Source organism: Xiphophorus maculatus, chromosome 20 (assembly GCF_002775205.1).
Source record: "Xiphophorus maculatus strain JP 163 A chromosome 20, X_maculatus-5.0-male, whole genome shotgun sequence".
Lineage (NCBI taxonomy): Eukaryota > Metazoa > Chordata > Actinopteri > Cyprinodontiformes > Poeciliidae > Xiphophorus > Xiphophorus maculatus.
This window is the reverse complement of record NC_036462.1, coordinates 22,134,904-22,151,013: the sequence shown is the minus strand read 5'-3', so window position 1 is coordinate 22,151,013 and position 16,110 is coordinate 22,134,904. Positions and strand designations below refer to the sequence as shown.

Genomic DNA, 16,110 nt, shown 5'->3' with positions numbered 1-16,110 from the left:
CCGTCACCACAGTTAAAGGGGTATTTAAGGCGGGGTTGTTATTTAGGCTCCCTTGGATGCATCATTGCTGGTTAAATTACTGGTCCAAATGCAAAACAAAACTCAAAATACCTTATTAAAAGTACAGCAAGGTGAAGCAAATGGAGTTCTCATTATTTTACAAATTAAAATCTGGAAAGTAGTCATATTTGAATACGTAGTTGTCACCCGATTTAATCTCATATCTAATACTGAGATTGTCGGTATAAACCCAGCTGTTCTGTGAAGGAGGTTTGTTAGAAAACAATGAACAAACAGCATCATGAAGGAACACAATAGACAGGTTAGGGATAAATATGGGAGATCACACAATATCTCACAGAGCACCAATATTATTATTTTTAATAGAAATAATATAACTGCAAACGACCCAACAAGAGATGACTGTAACTAATCAGGCCAGCTAGGAAAGGAAAGCAAAGATTCAACTGTACTCAGGAAAGCTATAAGTTATGCATAGCACACAAATCTGGTCTTTATGGAAAAGTGACAAGAAGAAAGTTGTTAAAAAAAACCCCATTCCTAATAAATCTTGTTTGTACTTTACCACAGGAAAAGAAGGCTGTTAAAAAAGGGAGAAGATGAGTTTTATCTCATCTTGAGTAGGAGATAAAACTAAACTTTTTTGGTCAGTAAGCAAAACGCTAAATTTGACATTGCACATCATCCTGAACACACCATTCCTATTATGAATGGTGGCGGTGGCAGTATTTTACTGTGGGAATCATTTTCTTCAACGGGAACAGAAAAGCAGAGGTTCAAACTTTCAGCAGGACAACAACCAAAAACATGCAGCCTAAGCTATAATGGAACAACTTAGATCAATATTTTAAAGTTACTCATTACGTAGGTTATCATCTCCATCTAAGCTTTGGTAATTTTACAAAGAATGGACTAAATATTCAGTCCTTATAAACACAAAACTAGTAAACGCATCACGCAAGACTTGCACTAAATGTGGCTCGAAAGGGCTAAATACGTGGACACCATGTTTCAGATGCATATGTATAAAAGAATCACCATGTGGTACTTTAACATAAAATGCTTTGCAGATAAAAAAAAAAGTCTGGATTTTCATTTATGAAAATTATAAATTTCAAGAAATGACTACACCGCAACACAATCACTCACGATACGATTTTATTTTACACTGAACCATGTGTACAGGAAAAATTATCCACAGCCCTAACGTGATGGGTAACACAGGTTCACCTTATAAGAATGCTGCTGGTGAAACAAGCAGACAACTGTACTTTAATTCACTGAGGAAACAACGTCATGTATTCATAGCCACTTTAAATATCATGCATGACATCAAAAATAGTATTTTGACATGATTAGTTTCACAGCTAAACACACATACTCGATCTCAAATGTTGCACAGGCACAGATCAACTGATGCTCAGAGAAACCGTATAAATTAAATTACTGTAATGTGAAAAATAATCAGTTGTTGATTAAAAAAGTCTTAACTTTTTACAAAAGTAGTTAAATGCATTTGATTTATCAACACATTCTGTATTTTATGGAGAAAAAAGTGGGCTAAGCAAGACATTTGCTGGTTTACTGCTCTTGTGTCTTTTTAAAAAACAAAAAGTGGTGAGATGTTTCAGCACAAAGTCTTCCCTTAAAATCCTCAATTTTATACCACCTTAAGAAAGACAAAAAAGGAGAAGTAACGGGGTCTTCACAATGTGCCAGTAATGTAGCAGACAATAAGAGCAACATTTACTAAAATGTACACCTCACTGCAACAGAGAGAGACACACACACAAGCAAACATCCATCATTAACAGAAAGTTACAAAGGCTTCTTAAGGCTTTAACACATGACTGTACATAAACACGACTGCAGAGTTTCAGCAAGACGACTGTTACAGGTTTCTTTTTTTAAACAGCGCAGCATTGACACTGAAAACACATCAACACTGGAGACTCGAGTTTGCCGTCAGTCACGTTTTTAACCCCGTACACACAAAATAATAACAATAATCAGTTGAAATCAACCATCAAAACAAAACCGAGGGACTTGAAAATAAGAATCGTAAACTGTAAACAATGGACTTCTCGGAGGTAGGGAAGTGGGTTTGTATTGAAGTTTCTAAGAATATTTCTTCTATGATTATAACAGAACTTTATGCCTAACGAGACTGTATCCTAAGAGCTGTAACAACTCAGTGCCATTTTTTGACTGATTAACACTAACAATAATAATAATAATAATAATAATAATAATAATAATAATAATAATACAAAGACTAAGAGGCACAACATCCATTACAATGCTCATCATGATACAAATAAAAATTTTTATTGCACTAATAGAAAAACTAATCAAGTTCCAATGTGGTTTGGTTGGGCCATTCAGAAAATGAAAATCCCCACAGGAAATTAGTTGTCCAATTAAATTTGCTACAGACACCCCGTTTCACAATGACATCATGCTTTTCTGTTATAAGGTTAACTTTCCGTAATGTACCCGCATCTATGATGATCACTGAGTGCAAATGCCACCTAAACTCATCCAATTTGCAATTGAACTAATTCACAAGCGTTAAAGACCAATGATAATCCAAGCATACTGGCCATAGTGAATGTTAATAATAGTGATACTAATTTTAAATGTAACCATGAGATGAAATATACAAGTACCTCCTGAGGTGATGTCACAAATGCTCACAGATTTGCTGCTTGCAAACTATCCTCATGAAAATCTAGTCTACACTCATGCCCTGGATCCAGTTTCTGAAACAACCTTCATGCACACGTACAGTACTAGGAGTGCTTCCCTGCAACAAGACGTTTTCACTTAAAATGATTTAATACGGAATACAATTTTTCCCCCAAAGGTCCATAATGTCTTCAAAACATAAAAGTAGAAAATGAGGACAAAATGATATGTCTGATTGATAATACAAGTTTGTTAAATTAAAGAACCCTGATCTGAGCGGTAAAGACAGAGTGATTTTGACACGTAGTGTTAATTTAAAACAAATATTAAAAAATGAAAAACTAAACATAACAAAACGCATAAAAGCCCCAAAATAGAATAGATCTTAATAGCTTTACAATGATGGACAGTTAATCTGATGATTAAATCAGATCTTCAGTTGTACTTGTATTGCAATTTCTATGAAAATGAGAGAATACCAATAATTTATTTGGTGTCTAATGGTGGTTTTGACTCTTAAAGTGTCCAGGCTCACTCTATGCTAAACAGGAGGATGCTCAAGAACAGTAAAATTAACTAAGAAACAATTTTCTCTTATTATTGAGAAGGAATTAATTCAAATTGTACAGAAACATTTAGATGTTTTAGATTTTTTTTTCTGTATCTTAGCAACAATAGCCAATTTTAACAGGATCCTTTTGTCTCATTTTCTTGTCCTAATCACACAACAAAGGGATTCTGCAGCTCTCAAATTTTTTGAAGCAGTTTTGGGGTCTCGATGACTCAAAATGACAAATAATAGATCCACATGTTACATATCACGATTTTAATTTCCGATAGGTTAATCACCTGTAGACAAGCTCTTAAACTGTTTCATTGTAATTGATTTTAAATCTGTGACTGCAGGGCTAAATGGGCATCAGGTGCTCAAAAATAATAATTAGACTAAACAGAAAAAATATTGTCATATTTACAGTGACTCATTTACAATACCAGATTTTTTTTTTCCCATGCGATAATTTCAGTGTTGAAAAACAACAGTATTGCCAAACCACTTATTGTTGGCACACCGCTTTATTTTACTTTACAACCAAAACATTTTATCAATCCATACAGGAAGTCATGATTTTATCTACACTGAATAAAGGTGATTCTTTGAGATGGGGGCAGTTCCTAATAAAATATAGCTCTGGCAGTAAACAGTTCCTTTAGGTGTTCATTTGATAAGCTCAAATCATCTCTGGGGTTCATTGATTAAATTCATCCTGAATGCATAAACAGGAGTTAAGCTAATGCAACTCTCTTCCAGAAAGTGCAAATGAGATGAATAACAGGAGAGAAACTGGCAGAAGGTGGAAAGGGGAAAAAAAAAAAACTTTAGGTGATGTAAGTTTATGAGGCAATCACCAGCCTGCATTATCCCAGGCTTCATCAGCAGGCTTCGAGGGACTCTTCTTTGTCTTACCATCCGCATTCTCCCAGTTGTTGTCCCAGGCCTCCCAGCTCTCCTCTGTGCTGTGTTTGTTGTTGGAGGCTCCTTCAGAGCCCCAATTGTCCCAGCTGTCAGAGCTCTTCTTGGCAGAATTATCTGCCATGGTCCAGCTGTCACTGCTGGGAGATTTCTTCTCCTTTAAGGAGCTGTTGCTGCCAAAGGTTTCCCAGAAATCCCTCGACACAGGTTGGCTGGAGCTGCCTTGATACCCCTCAGTAGCATCCATGTTCTGGTAGCTCTCTCCACCAGAGCTGAACACAGGGGAAAATGAACAATATTAACTGAAAAACCACACTATATTATTGGAATAAAGTACTTTAGGTGAGGGTTTTAAGGAACTTTTACAATATCAAATTTTGAACAGCAAATTTCTTCAATAGTGACCTTTTGAGGATTATTCTCCTTGTGAAGGTTACCAATGACAACTGGAATAGTTAGTAGTTGTCATGACTATACCATCATAACATTTCTATATTAAGTTTCCTTTATTGGTCTTATTTGATGTTCTAATTTCTGGTCAGCTAATCTGTGAGCCATAATAATCGAAATGAACAGAAACATTTCAAATATATCCCTCTAATTATTTAATGTCATACACGAATTTCAATTTTAACACAGAATTACTAAAATAAATGCACTTTCACTACATTTTAATGTATTAAAATGCACCTTTAAAAGAAGGCAAAGATATGACAGTTAATTACCCATCTTGCGGTTTTCCAGTAAACAGGTTTGTCAATTTTGCTCCAGCTCCCTGAACCTAAACAAATGTAAGACCAAGTTTAAAACCCGACTACAACAATTGTTAAATACACAGTGAACAATGTAAAGTAGAATTTAAAGGTGATACATCATGACTTACACAACACATTAAAGTTATTAAATCAACTTAAACATTGCCGTTATGGTTTAACTGTCCAAAAGATAAAAATTGTTTTATTAACATTACAGGACACATTTTGGTCTACAGTGTACTCACCGCCAGAATATTCATGGCAGCAAGAAAAACAAAACATCACATTTAATTAGCATTGTTCAGGCTTTTATCGACAGTGCAAAACCAGCCTCCTCAGGCTGTCCAGACTTTTCTTGTGCAAGTTTTTGCTCTAAAATCTCTTTTTGACGGGGGCAGCCCTCCGTCAGTCAGTCAGGAGGCTGGTTTTGCACCAGTACATAGAGGCAGCGGTCTGCCCATCATACCTTGTTTGCCAGCCCAGTGATGCCGACTGTCATTTCATCTATCAATTTGCCATCTTTGACCTGGATGAGCCAAATTATTATTAGAAACTTCGAAAAACAGAAGCACTCATTTACTGCACACACTGTTGTAGCAGCGGTTAACATTTGGATGAGAAAAGTGATTGGTTTAGTTGATAGCACCACCAATTAAGAAGTCAAAAGCAAGAAAGTAATAACAGTTTTAAATAAAGCAAACACACAATAACTACAGACAGCTAGAATTAGTAATGCCAACTCTACATTAGAAGACAAAATGATTTTGTCAAAAGTGTCAGTCAATAGGTTTCAGATTAAGCATGCCTCTATCATTGTTCATATCCTTCTGTACTTAGACAATTAAAGGCAATTAGTTAATTGGACTAGAGAAATATAACTTTTAATCTAAGAAGCTTAAAATAAGACAGTCCTAAAATTTTACTCAAACAATTCAAAGCACTCAAAATGTGACGGCATAGACAGTTTGCAGGCATCCACAGATATTGGCAGAAGATGCATTTTTATACTAAAGTCCACAGATTTTGTCGTTTAGTGTAAGCTGGCATTGAGCAGAAAAACTGGCAGAGGCGAGCAGTGGAGGAAAGAGCACATTCACATCTGAAGTTGTTTTTGTCTAAAAAGCACTGCAGCCCACCACCAAAGCAGCGACTCCAAACATCAGTGTTACCTTCTCGTGGGTAGGTTTGATAACATTCTCATTTATTGTCTGTCCTAACTCTGTGGCCTAGTTGGAAGTCAAGAGAGGAGAGTTCACTTGAATAAAAACATAATTAAAGATGCACATTAGCGCAACACACTGAGCTGCTTGTCCTTCAGTTGCATGTAAACACCGAGCATTCACAATGACACTGAAAAAGCTCTAGAGGGAGTAATGGCGCAAAGGAAAAAAAAAGAAAAAAGCTTACATCAGCTTGCTTTTTAGAGGCAGCACTGCTTACTGCATACTGATTCATCTCTGTCCTCATCAAACACAGGCTGTCATTTATGGTAGACGTGTAATCAAATATATTCTGAGAAGTAAAACGTTTTATAGAACATATTTTTAAAGCTAAGATTCCACTCACTTTCTAAGCTGCTTTACATTATACACTTTTCTATGATTTGTCTTTTTTTTATTTATCTTAGAATCTTTAGCAAATTTTTATTATATAGGAGGCTTTGGTTCCCAGTGGCTCTGACATGATATTGCTAAAAGATCTCCCCCAGCCCCATCATGTTGTTCAGGGCTTTCAGTGGCTAAAAGTGCCACAATTCAACAAATAAAATCACTCTAAAGAAACTAAAATCAGAAAAAGTGTAAGTAAACATTTTAATTTATTTAATGCGTAGTTGATGTAAAAACTGTCTCATCAACTTTGTATCCGTTACACATCCAAAAGACGTATAATTATTTCAGTTATTAGTTAACAGTCGAGTTGCAGCATATCAATTTATTTCAGTTTGTCAGCCTTTCCCCATCAACATCAGTAAGTGAGATAGACAAGGCTGAGATGGTGCATAGAAGCTGCAGAGAATAAATATCCATAATATTTATTGTTGAGGAAATGTGACAATAGATAGACAATAGAAATAGAAATTAACCCCGTAAATACTTATTTAGCAAAGTATTTATTTGATTCTGACACTTTGGGCCCATAACACTGGACAAGAATTTATTATTATTACTCTATATGTTCAGTGCACCCAGCACTACACTGAATGCATTGCAGAGTAACATGATAATCCTGGGGGCTATAAAGAAATGTTTTCACATGCCATAGCACATCTTTACGTCTAACATTTCTTGTAATGGTTGTAAAAGACAAAAAAAAGTCATGCATAAATGGATAACCCATTATGTATGGAAGTGAGTGAACAGTAGCTCATATCCATAATAAGGGTGGGAATTATTTGCAATCCTTTTTTAATATTACCGTTTATGTCCCAATATACCTCCTGCATCAGGACATAAACTCAAGGCACCAACACAAGCAACTCTTAGTGTTAACAAGCAGAAGCACATTAACATGTAATACAGCAACATTTTGCACAATGGCTCTCTATTTAAAATTTGCTTTAAAAATAAATTAAAAAAAATATGGCAGCCTTAAATAAATGATGTGCAAAAATGAGCATGCAGCTATAAACTGCTTTACCGGTTCAGGGGGTGCTTTATAGCCCCTCAACTACGTCCAAAGAGGGCAGGGAGATATTAGTAATAACACTGTTATCACAGCCTAAGATGTACCACATACATTGCATAATAAATAGCCAGTAAAATACTGGATGTCTATGCCATCAATCTCCTCAAGCTGGAAGCAATGTTTCAATAAAATCGACTGAAAAGCACAAAGAAATCTTTGGCTTTACCAGGCTACTGGAGATGCTACTCTTACCTTTAAAGTTGCTTGGTTCGCCAGTTTTGTTGTCTGTATAAGTGCATAAAAAGAAACAAGATAATGAGTTTCACAAGTCTTCAAGGGGAGTTACGTTTAAACTCCAGCTTTATATGAAACATTTTAAATTACATTATCTTTGGCAATTGAAGCAAATTTGGTGGCACCAACAGTAAAACTGCTCCAGCCCTGCAAAACACAAAAAATAATATTAAACAACAACGAAAGCATAATAAGTAGTCTTTAGCGAAACAAAAGAAGTTAAATATTCAGAGACTTACTGAATAAATTGACGACATTGCATTGTTCAAGAAGTCCTCATCCTTCTTCTCTGGGGTTACAGTGTTGCCAAAACCAACATATCGATTCTCTTGGTTCCCACTGTAGCCTCCCCCACTGAGGAACAATAAAAGCACGTTACATGAAATTACCAACACATAACTTGCTGTGCACAACAAACCAGGATGAAATGAGACAGGAAAAATCTTACCTTTGATAAGAGTTGACATCGTCACTCAACCAATCCTCAAAAGCTTTGTCACCAGAACTGGCTGGATTCTGTCCAGATCCTCCAGATCTGGATGTAAATAGCATAAATGAACAAATTTAATGGCTGCTCTGTTTCAGTAACAACCAGCATTAATGTGTTCAAATTGTCCAAGTTACCGGTGAGACGATGAAAGGCCCGACTTAGGTTGAGGAGGAGTCCAGTTTCTGGCAGGGGACGTATCAATGGACCACTCTTTCCCCTCAGCTAATGTTGCTACCTAGAAAAGTAAATCAAGACTGAATTCTTTAGACCACAAGACAAAAGTGTACTCATTTCATTAATTTATTATGTCTTGCAAAAATGTTATTACATCAAACTTTATTGTAGTTTAGAGGGATTTTATGTGACAAATCTAAAAGTGACAGATGTAAAATGGTCGAAAACCCATGCATACTTTAAAATTTAAAAATAAACATACAATTTTACTGTGCATTGTATTGAATTTAGCTCCATTGAGTCAACATGACATAGAATCATGTTTTGCTGCAATTACAGCGGCAAGTATTTTGGAAATGTCTCAACCAGTTTCGTACATAGAGACTTAAGTTTTTTGTCCATCCTTCTTAGCAAAAAAGCTCAAATTGAATACTTTAAAATTTTCCATAACTCAGGCGGTTGTCCAAAAGGAATTTTACTTTATTTTATTCACAGGAATCCGATTAAAAGGGGTCTGAATTAAAATTCACAACAGAAATCAGATATTCTTTGGATTATCATCAACAATTCAGTCACACGTCGCATTTTGTGGTAGTAATTTCATAAAGTGTAAAAAAGTTAAAGGAGTGGGAATGTTTTTGCAGGACAGTTTACAAAGCTATTTCATTTCCAACAAATAAATATTTAGTAACATGCTGTGTCCTTTCCAGACCAAACGGAAAGTTTTAGTTATAAAACGTTGGTTTTGTGCCGCTCACCTTGTCTCTGAAGAGTGCAGCAGCTTTGCTGTTGTACTTATCCTGTAAGGTCCAGTTTGGGTCATAATCATCTTGGAGTTCTAGAAACAGGTGGAACTTTCCATTTCCACCAGCTTTCATTTTCTCCAGTTCAATATCTTTCCACTTGTCCATGGTGACCGAGCGCACAAAACTGAAGAGAGAGGACGACTCAAAGGCTATAACAATATGCTTTGAAACACCAGGAAAATCACTAACGATCTGACATGAGCCAGACAGATTTTAAAATATTATATTTCTCGATTTAACAAAAGCATGATGTTCTCCACCCCTCTTACCTCAGGTGCACTCCCAGGCCTCTGTGCTTCCCAGAGCACTCAAGGCAGATCCAAATGCCATATGTGACACTAACCCACTGAGGGTTGAAAGCCCCACATTCAAAACAAAGCTGCAAAGAAAACATTAGAAAAAGTCAGTTACAATTTTTAAAAATGGTACATGGTGGTGCATCAGCATTTTTTCCCAATCTAAATTTTCACAAAATAAAGATACTGACAGTATTAGTATTAGTATTTCAGAATACAAATTAGATGCAATCAAAGTATCTTGTTTGGTTGATTTTGTTTGTTTTGTTTTTTTTTACAAAAGTTACAAGGCGGAAAAATGTCTGCCAGAGATGATGGCCAACCAAATGTCCACTGGCAGAACAATGACTGTCAAAATGACTACTGGCTTATTTAGGCACTGATGAAAGGACCATCAAATGGCTTCTCTATAACACAAAGACAAGCTTCTTTGTAAAGTGATTCTGTTTCCAGTATGGTAAAATTGTATTTCTTTTCTTGGATGAAATCAAATCACACAAATACACCAATGTGTGAGGACTTACATTATTCTCATCTTGGGTTCTCACTTCCTTCAGAACTCTCCTGGTCCTTGGACTCGCCATGATGACACTGAAACAAAGTTTGACCAGATCTTTACTACTAAGTAATATCCAGTTTGAACTACTGCCTCAGTACTTTAGTCATTGTCATTACCATTGACAATGCATATTGAAATTGCACATAAGCAATGTGATGGTACAGGTGTATATTTAAAAATTAGAATATAATTGAAAGGTAATTTATATCAGCAGTTCAATAAAAAAGAAACTGCACAGATTCAAAAACATTCAGTCATATTTCAACTATTTATTTCTAATCCCATTCAATGATTATGGTTATAGCTCAGAGAAAAGCCAATCTTCAGTGTCACAGAACATTAAAATGTTACAAAAGTGGTTTTTAATCCTCAAAACCCACAGTCCTTCATGTTTTAGATGTTTCCCTGCTCTGGCAGACCTGAATCAAACAAAAGCATTGCCTCCTCAGCATGCCATTATGTGCTACAGTAAAAACATGAAGGACAGTGGGTCCTGAGAACAAGGACTGAAAACCATTGGCCTACGCAATCACGAGAAAGACAATTGAATTGACAGGTGTCCAGAAGACACATCAACTCTCTCCAGAAGATCAGTAATCCCAATTATTATTAGCTGGTTATTCACAAAACAATGTTATTCATGCAAAGTTGAGTGGAAGGAAAAATTGTGATGGAAAAAAGGTTCACAAGCAGCAGAAATAACTTCAGCCAGGAGTCAGTGAGGATTTGTGGCGTCATATTATTATTATCTGCCAAGTTGGTCCGCTGTGTTTTCTGCAGTCCACAATCAATACAGCCATCTATTTTAGAGCACTCCATCATTCCCTCTGCTGGCAAGCTTTATGGAGATGCTGATTTTATTACCCAGGATAATGTGGTACCAATACTTGCTTTAACGATGATGGTGTCACTGTGCTTGATTAGCCAGCAAACTGGCCTGGGCCTAAAACTCAAAGAATATTTCTCATCCTGCCAAGAGTCAGAAGAGTATATATCCAAAGTTAACAATGGCAACCAGCTAAAAGCTAATGTTATTAAAACATCCAGAGCTTTGTTTACAGCAGCCAATCTCTGTACAATGAATGAACTCCTTTTTTGTTAGACCAACATTTCAGATTTGTTCGTTAAATTGCTTAAGCTCTACCCTAATTTCCTTAGAAGCTGAATGTAGGTTTGTTATTGAAAATAACATAGTCAAAATTAATATATTATATATTGGTATGCACTTAAGCCTATCACGATAACTAATTTATCAAATAATTGCTGGATAAATTAAAATGAGTTTGATTAATTTCCATTGTGATGATTAATATTTTTTGAAGGGCAACAAGGTCTTGTTTACATAGACATCATAATACATTTTATTTATGGTTCCAGCTGTTTGTGATTGTTACTTCCGGTTTATTCATTATTTTTGATTGCTGTGTTTATTGGTCTTTTAGAGGGTGAGCTGGCATTATCAATATATTAGTTTAAAATGGTCTTGAAAACAACAATGTTATAATTTATTAGAATAACTACTAGGACCTTTTATCATCCATCAAAATGTTACATTCATCAGAAGACAAGTTGCAGCTACTGATCATTTGGAAAATTTGCAATTTCAAGATTTTTAGTAACTTTTAGTGGGAAAAAGGAAACTATCATTAAATAATGTAAGAAAAAATAATCAATTCAACATCATAATGAATATTTGTCATAAATATTCATTATCACAAATGAATATTTATTAGCCCTTAAATGAAGTTTAAATTTAAAATTGAAAAGTCAAGGTGCTTTTATCACACAGACTGCAGAGGGTGACAAGCTTTCTATGGGGATTGGCTGCAGAACATTAGAGCTAAATTGACATAAATTACATCACATTTTAGTTCTGATCCAAAAGACATCCAGGAAATAACTAGTTTTCTAGCTGCAGATTTGGACACAAGATGCATCTTCCTAACCTGGCATTTCTTTATTAATGAGAACGAGTCAGAAACTAGGAGCGGATGTAGGGGAATATAGGTTCCTAATATCCTCAGGGCACGAAAGCAGTTTGGAGAGTTTAGGCTCTTCCAGGACCTGCAGCGGTACAGACTGCCTCTGGATCTATTTCAGGAAGAGGAGGAAGCAAGTTGACAGCTCGCTGGCATGTCCAGGAAGAGTCACAGCGAGGCTCAGAAAAAACTAGAACCACGCTCAGGTAGCAGATCACGCCAACAGAACATTGTTTCTGTGAATTGACCCTTATCAATGTACTGCACATAAGAAAATGTTACATTTCCACACATTATAGACTATTGTTTCTCTCTGGTACATTAAAAAAAAAAAACAGCATGTCGTTGCACGTCTGGTTACTTTATAAGTTCATGAACTTTCTGCTTTTCTGACTCTTTTCGTGACAAATTGAGGATATTTAATTCTGCAATTACTGATGCAATCTTTCAAGCAGTCCTCTAATGATTTAAGCAGTTGCTCACATGTGGATGCACAGAAATAAATGAGGACAAATGGGTGAGTCTTATTAAATGATTGGTCTTGGAAATTACACAATATTTTACATATTTAATGCTCCTCCAGATTGTTCAGGAGCAACTATGAGAAAAGATCTATAATATTGCTCCTGTTATATTTGTTGTATCAAAGATCGGCCTCATGGGTGATCGGTATCGGAAAACAAACCTGATTGGAGCATCCCTAGAGAAATCTATAAACAATGTTACACAAAGCGGCTGTTTCTTCAATCTTTATTCTTCTGTCATTTACACAATAAAAATCGTTTTCTGACAAAACACTGGAGTTTGCAGAATTTCCTAATTACTTCAATCTAAATAGGGTTGTAGTTGAAGCAGAAATAAATTGACAGACAATTTTGCAGACATGTATCAAGTTATCAGCAATATTTATTACTACAGGGTATTTCATTCTGTATTTTTTTTATTTATTCTGTATTCCCACATGTCTTGATCATTTTCAGTCAAAAAAAAAAGTGCAAACCAAATCCACTTGCCAAAAAAAGTTAAAGGGGAAAGAAATATTTGAATGGACCCAAATGCCACAAACACATTGTGATGATGGCTCAATCTTTGCTTTGCAGGCTTAAAACCACAATGTCAGTCCGGTCCTTCAAGGTGACAGGATGACAGTAAAAGAATAAGTCGTTTCATGTTCTTTGTGAAAAGGTTTTTTGCAAGTACAACTACAAATTGCAACTAATGCAATTTTCAAATTTGTTTGTTACACAATCAACAAATCATTGTTTCCATACTGCATACAGCTGAAAACAATTGAATGAACATGCTATAACATTATGCCTAAAGTGCTGTACACAAAATCAGTGACTATCAAAAGCATGAATATGGTGAAAAAACAAAAACATAGTGAAATATTGAGTTTTCATGCACTTATGTTAATTCTAATCTAGTTCTAATTCTTAAAAGATGATACACATTTTGTTGTATCCTCATCTTTTGAGTAAGTAGGGTGATAAACAGTCTCTGTTGATGTTATTGGTTTAGAAAAGTGTGTTTCTTTAAAGTATTTTTGTTTTAATTAACGACAAGAATAATGAAAACAATATGATAAAAACTAGTTCACACGATAACAAATAAAAACCAGGAAATTTGGAAAAGTATTAACATTTGTTATTTCTTGGGGGTTTTTGTTAGCATATTTTATATAATATTTCCAGGTACATTTTACTCTTTTCATTGGATTTTTGTTCTGGTTTTTCCTCTAACTGCATTACTTAAATATCCATGTTCTTATTGGAATTATTTACAAGTGTTAATTTTACCTAAATTAGTTTAAAACTAAATAGGACAAACAACATATGGTTGAGTCAGTAATTATATTAAAATTGCACCAAAAAAAGATACCATTTATTTTGTGTAATTGTTATAACGTCCGAATTTCAGAAAATATTTTAACCTGTTTTTATTTGTCTTTAAGTATTAATTGTTAACTAACTATGTGTTTTTAGTTTACATAAAGAGAAACTAACAATTCATGATGAGCTTCAATCGTTTATCACAGCCCCCGTCTTTAAAACTACATTTGAAGAAAGTTGATGATTTTAAAAGAAAATCAAAAATAAATCGTTTCAGTCTGGCTGTCTTATTTTAATCTAAATATTTTTCTTTATTTACTTTCTGTTTTTAAATCTAGACCTCAAAAATGGAAACCAGAAACTGGTATCAACCAAAAATAGCATCATTTGTGCATCTCTATGAAAAAAGTATGAAAAAACGGATACACCAAAACAAACAGCTTTCAGTTTCTGATTTAATCATCATCCAAAACATAAATTAATCAGTGTGTCAGTGTAAAGACATCAATAATGTGGCTTTTCATTTTAACACAGTTGTTTGAGGGTTTTATCAAAAGCTCTTCTGTAACATCCAGTGTTTACAGACAAGTCAGTTTTGTGGCGAGAAAATGTTAAACATTTCAGTAATGTTTGCAACATGACGTCAAAATCACTGTCTTTTTTTCTTTTTTGGCTGGTGCTCTGGTGTAGTCGTGTCAAGGTTTTTTTTTTTTAGTGAAACAAAGCTACATCACTTTAACTCATCTCTTTTGTTTTCGGGTTAAAGTTACGTACTCATTTCTGGCGTCACGTAACATTTAAAATCCTGATTCCCAAACGCACGAAGACCCAATAATATTTTTACTGACTGGAGGGGTTTTTTGTGTGCTAGCATTGAGCTAACCGGCCCTTACCTGACTGGGACCGATGAACAACAACCAGGACGCTGCTTTCAGAGTGTGGACGTTCCGCGGCTGGACTCTACCGTGGGGTTTTCTTCCGTGGCAGATTCACAGGCTGTCACGGGCTGCGTGAGGCTCACAGAGGAGACTAATAAAAAGCACCTACGTTAGAAACCGGTGGCCATGTTCCTGTTTGCATACGTTGGCAGAGCAATGCATCACGGGACAAGCCTCAATTCTTACTCTTTAAGTTGAATGTGCGAGGATAAAGCAGAAATTAAATTTACTACCGACACCTGCTGGTCTAAATGTGTTACTGCTAACGAAAAAAAAAAAACATTCGTATATTTACGGTGAAGCAAACCATTGTATGGAAGTAACGTTGTATGGAAGTAAATATGTGTCATCATGAGCTGAGAAAAAGTTGCAGTTATGTAGAGGCAGTGGTTTTTAAAAAAAAAAAAAGTTTATTAACAATTCAAGTAGAACATAGACTACACTAACAACAAAACAGATTTTATAAATGATATATTGCCACCAAATGTGGGAGAAATTAAGGACAAATAACTAAAAGGGGATGTCCTGAAGGTTCAATACTCAATAAAATACTAAAAAAAATCTTTTGTTTACCCTATACACAACAAAAAAGTCTAACTATGAAAACGTACATTTTCAAATGTATTCAACTTAGATCTTAGCTTTGAATAATGTAATGCAATGTGTAAATAAAAGTGGTAATATAGATAATTGAATATTTTATATTACTGTACATATCAATCTTAACATCTGAAGAATAATAGAGAGCTATGAATTCAGTGTGTTTGTCTGTTTTTGTTACACCAAATTTTATATCAGACATTCTGTTGTCTAATAAACCAAAATTGCTAATAACAGACTAGCAAATTCTATTAGAGTTTGACCAGGAGTCAGATAATAATTTGAAATCATTGTCTTTGCTTTGTGAAACTCATTATTGATTTCACATTTAGACTCAAAATGCCATCTGGTTTTCATCCCAAAAAATAATCAAAATTATAGGAATTAGAAGTAAATTGGAGTTCACTGTTTGAAGAACGATGTACAGATATATGACCAGTGTGCGGCTGTTTGGAACAGGCAAATAAAAACCTGAAGAAGAGATAAGATAATCATAAAGAGTCTGAAGGTTTGAAGTTCATTCATCTGACATGCTGCTTTGTTAAAGACTCTGGCCAGCCTTATATGAGGAGTATAATGCAC

General features: G+C 35.1%; 1 protein-coding gene across 7 annotated transcripts; it reads right to left on the bottom strand.

The window, feature by feature from the left end:
- Positions 1-1,162: 1,162 nt before the first annotated feature.
- On the bottom strand, positions 1,163-15,092 carry arfgap1 (ADP ribosylation factor GTPase activating protein 1). Of its 7 annotated transcripts, XM_023324848.1 has the most exons (14): positions 14,884-15,092; positions 10,145-10,211; positions 9,594-9,703; positions 9,277-9,448; positions 8,479-8,579; positions 8,303-8,389; positions 8,094-8,208; positions 7,945-8,001; positions 7,813-7,845; positions 7,573-7,602; positions 6,105-6,161; positions 5,402-5,461; positions 4,906-4,961; positions 1,163-4,452 (listed from the first exon to the last, which is right to left on the bottom strand). In XM_023324848.1, the coding sequence occupies exons 2-14, from the start codon at positions 10,202-10,204 to the stop codon at positions 4,113-4,115; spliced, it is 1,278 nt and encodes a 425-aa protein (XP_023180616.1). In that variant the 5' UTR covers positions 10,205-10,211; positions 14,884-15,092; the 3' UTR covers positions 1,163-4,112. The 7 variants fall into 7 exon arrangements, with proteins under 7 accessions (XP_023180616.1, XP_023180618.1, XP_023180617.1 ...); XM_023324850.1 differs by lacking the exon at positions 5,402-5,461 and having other exon boundaries at positions 4,906-4,955; XM_023324849.1 differs by lacking the exon at positions 7,573-7,602.
- Positions 15,093-16,110: the final 1,018 nt, after the last annotated feature.

What these genes read in the sequence shown, in the direction of transcription:
- arfgap1 (XM_023324848.1), bottom strand. Translation starts at nt 10,204, where the DNA reads ATGGCGAGTCCAAGGACCAGGAGAGTTCTGAAGGAAGTGAGAACCCAA. An exon ending in CTTCAATTGCCAAAGATAAT is followed by an intron (nt 7,846 to 7,944) that starts GTAATTTAAAAT and finishes GCACTTATACAG; the next exon opens with ACAACAAAACTGGCGAACCA. An exon ending in TCAAACCTACCCACGAGAAG is followed by an intron (nt 5,462 to 6,104) that starts GTAACACTGATG and finishes TGGCTCATCCAG; the next exon opens with GTCAAAGATGGCAAATTGAT.